Here is an 8344-nt window from a genome sequence, read left to right on the forward strand (position 1 = left end):
GAGAGGCCGCCTTCCCGGCCAGGCCCCGCCCCTCGCGCTTATGTAATAGGGGCGCGCTGCCATTGGCCCGCGAAACCGGAAGAGGCGCAGGCGCGCGTGCGGGTGGGGAGGTGGGGAGGCGGGGCGGGAGGCCGGGGCAGGAAGGCGAGTGGGCGGGGGCTGCGCGGAACAGGCGGCGCTGGGGCGACTGGGAGAAGTGCGCGGCGTGCGCGAGCACGAGGCGTAGTGGCCTCCCTCAAGGCAGAGGCGGCGGGCGCGCGCGGCGGCGGCGGCGGGTGCGAGGCGCGGGCTGTTGTGCTGCCGGCTCTCGCTTTTCCCCTCCTCGGCGGGTGGAGGAGGCTGAAGCGGTGCTGGGCGCGCTCCCCTTCCTCTCCCTCCGGCCACCTCCCCCCGCAAGCCCTCTCGCGCTGCGCGGTCTCTCCGACGCAAGACTGTCCCGGCCCGGGTGAGCGGCTGTGGGGGTGGCGCTGACGCCGCAGGACGCCCGGGAGCCGGGGTGGGGGGCCTGCCGGCTGGGTCGGCGGGGGGCGTGAGGAGGCGGGCAGGTCAGCGCGGGTCGCGAGGGGCCGCCAGCCTGCCCCGCCTCCTTGAGGGGCCGCCGAGCCTGCCCTGTCCCGGCGCGGGCCGCCGGGAAGGAGGGGAATCTCGGGCGCCCGCCAGGCCCTGCAGGTGGCCGGCTCGCAGGCCGGCCGCGGCGGCGGCGGAGCGGTAGCCTTATCCGCTGGCGGCAGCAGCTGGTCGGTTTCCCTCAGCTGGGGCTCCGGGTGGCCGAAGGGGCCGGGTTTCGGGCAGCGGAGGCCCCCGCGAGGCGCGTCTCGGGCCAGGGTCCATGAGGAGGGGCCGGTAGGTAGGGGTTTCGGTGGCCGAAAAAGAGGAGGAATTCTCTCCCAGGCGGGAGAGGCCGGTCTGGGAAGGAAGGTGTGCCGAGCTTAACAGCCGGGCTCAGCGAAGTGCTGGGTAAGACAGACCTAACTGCCGGCCCTTTCATCCTCCCTCCTCTCTGAAAGGGACTTAGTTCATTTAAAAAAGCCAGAGTCAAGTTGTTCACTGCCCGGGCCTCTTCGTTTTCAGATACTTAATGGGAAATGATCGTACTTCCTGGATTCAAAAATTTTTTCTCTTACTCGTTTGTTTTGGTTTTAGGAGGCTCTTTGGGGGCAAGGCTTATATTCGGTACCTCCTGTAAGAGCCCCTCATATTGGAAGAACTCGTTATTCGCTTTACTTACTTACCTCTTTACAGCCCCCCTCGGAAGACCATACAAAATAAAGTTATAAGCCAGTTTCTAGGTATTTGTAAATGACTTCTTGCCCCTCAGTTCGCTGCATTTAATCAAAGAGAAGTTATGCTTAGTTACGCTTAAGATTTTGTAGAAAACTCAGTTGGCTTGCGAGCAAGCCCTGAGTTGAGCTGTCCAAAAGCAGGTGGTTTGTTCGTTTGCATTTCTGCTTTCAGAAAGGAAATCAATGCAAGCGTGTCGCTAGAACTTAGGGGCCTGTCTTACGCATTTAGACTGTTTTCAATTTCCTTTACCTCGTGTTTTCTGTTTTAAAAATAAGAACAGCAACCACAGTCTTTTCTTTATTGAAGCTGTTACGGTTTTTTTGTTACTTTTGTGAGATGACAGTGAGAATGGGAAAATGTATTGTTAATGTTGTGTTTTATCCGCAATGGTAACTGCAAAAGTTGCTTTTTTCAGATCACTGCATGAATATTTTAGCAGAATAGCTAATAACGTTTAGATATCAAAGAAACTTCTAGAATTAGTAGCTTACCATTTTAAAAGGTTTTTTTCCCCCAGTGTAAAACAGTTAAGAGGTTACATACATAATCTGTGTATTAACATACATAGCATACATCATGTGGAAGACTTCAGATCCATGTGAAGCCTGAAGTATTCTGACTTAAGGTACTGATGCTAAGGCATTGAGATACTAAGAATGTTATAAACATTGAGATGTCATAAAGATTGAATACCTATCATTCAGATAATGCAGAAGTGTCTAAATCTGTTTCCATGGGAATAGGTTTGTAAACTTGCCATAAATATACTTTTTAAAAAAGCATTTCATTTGACTTGGAATTAATAAGGATTTTTTTTTTTTTTAATAACAAAAATGGAAGTTTAGCCTTCAGTGGCTAACACATCTGATTCTATATACCATTATTTGATGGGAATGGGGTTCTTATATTAGGCTAGCCATACTGAAAAATTTTGTAATTTGTGAAATGCTAAGCTGGCTTCCTAGAAAAGGATTGACCTTCCTTTGTATTTTGACTTTTAGGTTCGATGTTTAATGCTAGTGTGAACTTGTCCTATGGATGTGCTTTTTGTTGTTGTTGTTCCCCATTTTCTTTTTGGGAGTAACTGGGGTGTTTCAGTGACTGTTTGGACCTGTTATCTAGTTAAGGTTCCAGTCAGAACAAGCTAACACTCTTTCCTGGTGAAGTTAATAGATGTATTGTGTGTTCATGTCCTAAAATGACTTAAAAGTTTAAAATTTAATTGCAGTGCTAGTCAAAACTATCCATAGGGATTCTACTTAAATCCTATTTTAAAGATCCTATTTTGAAGTATTTAAAAACCAGCTGCAACTCATTATACACCTTTTATGAACAGATTTAACTCGTTGTCTTAAAGAAGTCTTTAACTTTATTGAAAAAAATAAAAATTTTTCCCCTAATTTTTAACCCATGTTAATTTCAGATTGCCAGTAGTAAAAAGGGGTATCTTTCATTTTTGTGAAAGTACCCTTAATGTGGATATGAATTTGAGCAAGTTCTGGGAGATGGTGAAGGACAGGGAGGCCTGGCGAGCTGCGGTCCATGGGGTCGCAGAGACGGACATGACTGAGCAACTGAACAACAACAGCAACCCTTAATCTCACTTAATAATTTGTCCAGCAGTCATATGAAGGGCAGTTGTTTTTTTTTTTTTAAAGAAAGAATAGCACAGTAATTTTATGAAACCTAAGTATTCAAGAGGATGGTTCCCACTGCTCCTGTGAACTTCTTTAGAGGCACTGGCTGACAGCTTTCATTTCTCTTAAAGTTGTAAGACTCTCAGGTCAAAGGGGAAAGTACTTTGCAAAATGATTAAGTGATTGAGGAAGGGGCTAAACTGTCTTAGGTAAACTTTTGAAGATTACATACAGGAAAGTGTACAATTCTTAGGTGTATAGTTCAGTGAATTTTTACAAGTGAACGCTTGTATAACCATTACCTGAATCAAGACACAGAACATTATTGGCACCCAAAAAATCTCCCTCATGTCCTCTTTTCCCATTGTTACTTCCTGGATTAGTTTTGATGGTTTTAAACTTTATACAACACAGGTTCTTTGTATCTGGCTTCTTTTTAACACTGAGATATAACCATGTTGTTGCTTGTGATAATAGTTCCTTCCCTTTGAGTGCTGCATAGTAGTCCATTATAGAAGTCTGCCACACATTATGTATCTACTTTACTATTAATAAGCATTTGGATTCTTTCCAGTTTTGGAAACAGGTGCACTGAGCATTCTTGAACTGTACCTTTTGCTGTACAAAAATGTATTTGCATTTCTATTAATATATACTAAGAGTGGAATTGTGAGATTATAGTGTAGGTGACTAGTTTTCTACAGTGGTTATAGCAATTTATCCTCTAGTAGCATTATGTGTGAGAATTTGAAAATCCATACATTTTGATTGGTATTTCTATAAAACAGCTGTCCAGTTCTTGGGGTGTTATCATACTAAGATTTCACTCTAATGTCTGAACTTCTGTTTTCAGATATGGCTCGTGGACAGCAGAAGATTCAGTCTCAGCAGAAAAATGCCAAAAAGCAAGCTGGACAAAAGAAGAAACAAGGACATGATCAGAAGGCTGCTGCCAAAGCTGCCTTAATATATACCTGCACTGTCTGTAGGGTAAGGGGAATTGAAAGACATAGCTTCCTACAGCCATACCACCCTGAATGTGCCCAGTCTTATCTGAAAGACATAGCTCTCTCATGGACAGTTCTTTCATTAGAGATTGGTTTGTATAGGTTAAAATTTTGCAAACATTGCAAGATAAATGCTTTACTTGAAATAGGAGATTTGAGAGGTGGTTGTGTTAGGAACCCATCTTCATTCTTCTATTCGATGATTTTATGTGTGTGTGTGTGTTTTGTTTTTGCCTTGAGGCACATAAGAATCTTAGTTCCCTGACTAGGTTTTGAATCTATGATCCCCCAGTAGAGGCACAGAGTCCTCTAACCACTGAACCGCCTTAGCTGCTGCTGCTGCCGCTAAGTCACTTCAGTAGTGTCAGCCTCTGTGCGACCCCATAGACGGCAGCTCACCACGCTTCCCTGTCCCTGGGATTCTCCAGGCAAGAGTACTGGAGTGGGTTGCCATTTCCTTCTCCAGCGCATGAAAGTGAAAAGTGAAAGTGAAGTTGCTCAGTCATGTCCTACTCTTGGTGACCCCATGGACTGCAGCCTACCAGGCTCCTCCGTCCATGGGAGTTTCCAGGCAAGAGTACTGGAGTGGGGTGCCATTGCCATCTCCGAACTGCCTTAGAACTCCCAACAATTATATTTTTGGAATAGCTCCTCTGGCCAGACACAGTTCTCTTGGTGTTATTGAGAAGGAATGAACAAAGCAAAAACCCTTTCCTCATGGAGAAAAAAGATGTCTTCTTAAGGGCAAATAATATACTTTGAACTTCGTAAGAAAAGTCAGATTTACATTCTTAATTTAGAGCTATATAAGACACCTCTGGTTATATACTTGGCTTTTTTTTTTTTCTTTGCTAAATTTGTAGTTATGTCTAGAAAACTAGAGTATATTCACGTTGAGGACTTTCACTAGCATTAATGTGTTTTATTAGATTGAAGAATAATCATAACAGCTGCTATTGAGTGCTTACGAGGTGCCAGACACTGAGCCACATGTTTTACATGTATGTGCCCATTAATCACACAACTCCTCTATGGCATAAAGTACTTTTATTTTACAGAAGAGTAAATTGAGTCATGGGGAGTTAAATAACTTGTGCTGGGTCACCCAGCTAGTATGTTGGAGAGCTGGGATCTGAACCCTGGAGGTCCACCTCCGGAGCCCACCTTCTGAACCACTGTACCACACGGCCACGAAGTTTTTCTTAAATACCAGGCCAGGGTGGTTTGTGGTTTTTGTTTTTTTTTTTTTTTGCCTGTTTAAGCTCACCACTCTTTTTTTTCTTCATAGTATTTTTATTTTTGGCTGCGAGGGGTCTTTGCTGCTGCTAGTGGACTTTCTCTAGTTGGGGCAACTGGGGGCTACTCTGCAGGCTTCTCATCGTGGTGGCTTTTCTTGTTGGGGAGCACGGGTTCTAGGGCACAGGGGCTTCAGTAGTTGCAGCACTCAGGCTTAGGAGTTCTGGGTTGCAGGCTCTTGCGTGTGGGTGTTCAGCACTTGAGATTCATGGGCTCTAGAGCTTGGACTTAGTTGCTCCACAGCATGTGGAATTTTCCCAGACCAGGGGTTAAACCTGTGTCCCCTGTATTGGCAGGTGGTTTCTTATCCACTGTGCCACCTGGGAAGTCCCCTAAGGTCACCACCCTTGAAGTTAGTGAATAAAAGTGCCAAAGAAAAAGTGCATGGTGAGGTGGTTCCAGTTACAACAGACTTTTTTTTCTTCTGTATGTCTGGATAGAATTGGTAGTATGGATGGGAAGTGGCTCAGATGCTCAGTCTTATCTGACTGTTCACGACCCGATGGACTGTAGCCTGCTAGTCCTCTGTGTCCATGAGATTCTGCAGGCAAGAATACTGGAGAGGGGGTGCCATTTCATCCACCAGGGGACTTTCACAACCTGGGATCAAACCCATGTCTGTTACATCTCGTGCATTGACAGGCAGATTATTTACCACTGCGCCACCTGGGAAGCCCATGGTTGGAAGGGATATTGATAAGACTTGATTGATTCCTGGACTAAAGTTAATCTTTTATTGAAGTCATTACCGATGAAAGAATTCCTAACTCCTTAAAAGTTCTCATTAAGAGAAGAAATCTGTTACATTAAATAACTTGTTTTTATTGAGCTTTGATATACACAAAATAATGAGATTGAGCATGCTTCAGATTCTATTTGTAAAGAGACAAGGTAAAAAGTAAATTTCACTAAATTACTAACGGAAAAATACTTTGACCTAAAAATACTAGAGTATCTCAGATAGAACGCAAAACAACAAAAAATGTTTATTTAATGTTTTATCTAATGTAAGGTACTTAAAGAATAAATAATTGAATGTCCTTGCCAGGTAAGTCAGTATAGTGTAGTATTTGAGGTCTGAAGTACCTAGTACTAAGTTAAACACAGGTACTGGACAAATTAAACGGTAGGTTTTAGTTTCTTTAGCACATAAAATGTGGATAGTAGAAACTGATTTAAGATTACGAGAAGATTCTGTGAAAAGTTTGGTAACAATGCTTAACATAATGTGTCCAGTAAATGTTATCTATTGTTTGTTGTTAATCAGGTAATACTCTATGTGACCCATCCCTTTTTATATGTGAAATGTGGGATATGCTAGTTTCTTTGCTACAAAGTCCTTTTTCATGTGTCAGCCAGTAAGTTAAAGGAGTTTAAAAGTGTTTTGCAATAGTTGTTGATCATGAGCAGGCTTAGGATTTTAAAAACACACTTTTATTTCATGAATCAGATCTAACTCTTCTTTTTTGCACAATTTTTAAAATTAGACACAAATGCCAGACCCTAAGACCTTCAAGCAGCACTTTGAGAGCAAGCATCCTAAGACTCCACTTCCTCCAGAATTAGCTGATGTTCAGGCATAAAGTTGTTTACAGGTAATTGACATTTTCTTTTGCTAATGTCAGGTTGTATACAAGAACAGAATTATCTTCTGTGATTGTAAAATTGATTTCTGTCTTCTAGCTGAGACTTCATTACTGCCCTCTTTTAAGTTAACATTTAACTTTGCAATTGTTAGAAGTCCATTTTCCCAGACCATATCCTTTCAATGCCTTTGAAACATCCAAGTTTTTACCACTGTGGCCAAAAATGGGATGAGGCTGGCCAACTCTGGTCCAAGAATGGAAGAGTTTTCAGCTTAAAGAAAATAACCATTATAAAGGTATTTGAGGATCTTGCTCCCAGAAATGATGCAGACCATAGTCAGTGAGTGCTTTTTTCTTGGTATTTGACTTAGAGTGCTTAGGAGAGTACATTAAAACATAAGGTAGGATGTAGGCATTCACTATAAACTGGACAGTTACTTGACAATAATCAGTTTGTACTTTCTGTGTGGTTGGATTTTTTCCTAAATGGTGGTGATGGTATATGTATGAGAATTATTTCTTTTTATATTCATCAAAGATCTGTTTATAAAACTTAGTTGACAGATCTATCAGGCTAACTTCATAGCTTAGGCATGTTTTGCTTTTTTTAAAGACACTTGAAATACATATAAATCGTATTTATGTAATGCTTACATTCACTGAACATCTTATGTTTTATAGGTGAATACGTGACACCTTTGATTCTTCTACTGTCTCAGACCTTAGGTAACAAACCTGCAGCTGCTTTTCTAACAAACTGTTGATCAGCAAAAATAAAGGGGCTACAGAAACACTCATTTTTATGCTGTTCCCTTTTGGGCTTCATGCAAAGACAATTCTGTGTAAATGTACAGTTGACTCTGATTTGGAAATCTGAAAATCAGTCCATCCTTGTTATAAAAAATTTTTTTACAATTGTAATTATATTGATGTTCATATTGTGTAAAATAACTCATTTAATAAAGTAGTACTTTGATTTTACAACATCACAGGATAAATGATTTTAGAAATTCTGTTCTTTCTACATTATTTGCCTTATAAAAATCTAATTAATTCATCAGCTGAAATTGCAAGCGCAGTTCTTAGGTCCTTTTCTCAGTTCAGGGGCAGGTTCATAGTTAAACCAGAGCAGACTCATTCACTAATTTGTGCACAGGATTTTATTGGCAGTTGCTGACCTAGGTGAAGAATGACTTACCTGCTGCCTTAGTATATTGCAATCGTGTCATTTTTCCCTCTTCCTGTGATTGAGGTTGGACTATTTCAGCTTGCTGTGTGACCTAGTTATACCTGCCAGCCAGGTATAGCCTGTAGATAACTGATATATTCTTCAGATTGGTAGGATTGTCAGCCTTCCTGAAAAATTATGTTCTAAAGTATATGCCACAATGAAATAAGCAGCCTGTTGTATAATATAAAATATGGAACATATGTGAACTGGTAAAGCGCTTTTATAAATTATACTTGATTCTTTGAAAATTGTTTAAGTTCTTTGATTTGAAATTGAAGTTCGTAATTTTGGAAGGGATTTTTG

At 42.0% G+C, this 8344-nt stretch overlaps 1 protein-coding gene across 2 annotated transcripts; it reads left to right on the forward strand.

Moving 5' to 3' along the window:
• The first annotated feature begins 231 nt into the window (after positions 1–231).
• On the forward strand, positions 232–7796 carry ZNF706 (zinc finger protein 706). 2 transcript variants are annotated; one of them, XM_061123658.1, is made up of 4 exons: positions 232–445; positions 3775–3911; positions 6712–6819; positions 7492–7796. In XM_061123658.1, exons 2-3 carry the CDS (start codon positions 3777–3779, stop codon positions 6805–6807), a joined length of 231 nt encoding a protein of 76 aa, XP_060979641.1. In that variant the 5' UTR covers positions 232–445; positions 3775–3776; the 3' UTR covers positions 6808–6819; positions 7492–7796. The 2 variants fall into 2 exon arrangements, with proteins under 2 accessions (XP_060979641.1, XP_060979640.1); XM_061123657.1 differs by lacking the exon at positions 232–445 and adding an exon at positions 935–957.
• Positions 7797–8344: the final 548 nt, after the last annotated feature.

The sequence above is a fragment of the Dama dama genome, chromosome 21 (genome assembly GCF_033118175.1).
Source record: "Dama dama isolate Ldn47 chromosome 21, ASM3311817v1, whole genome shotgun sequence".
Classification (NCBI taxonomy): domain Eukaryota; kingdom Metazoa; phylum Chordata; class Mammalia; order Artiodactyla; family Cervidae; genus Dama; species Dama dama.

Excerpts from the sequence above, each read along its gene's own strand:
- ZNF706 (XM_061123658.1), top strand. The coding sequence starts at position 3,777 with ATGGCTCGTGGACAGCAGAAGATTCAGTCTCAGCAGAAAAATGCCAAA. Across the intron at positions 3,912-6,711 it reads ATACCTGCACTGTCTGTAGG|ACACAAATGCCAGACCCTAA; the intron begins GTAAGGGGAATT and ends TTTTAAAATTAG.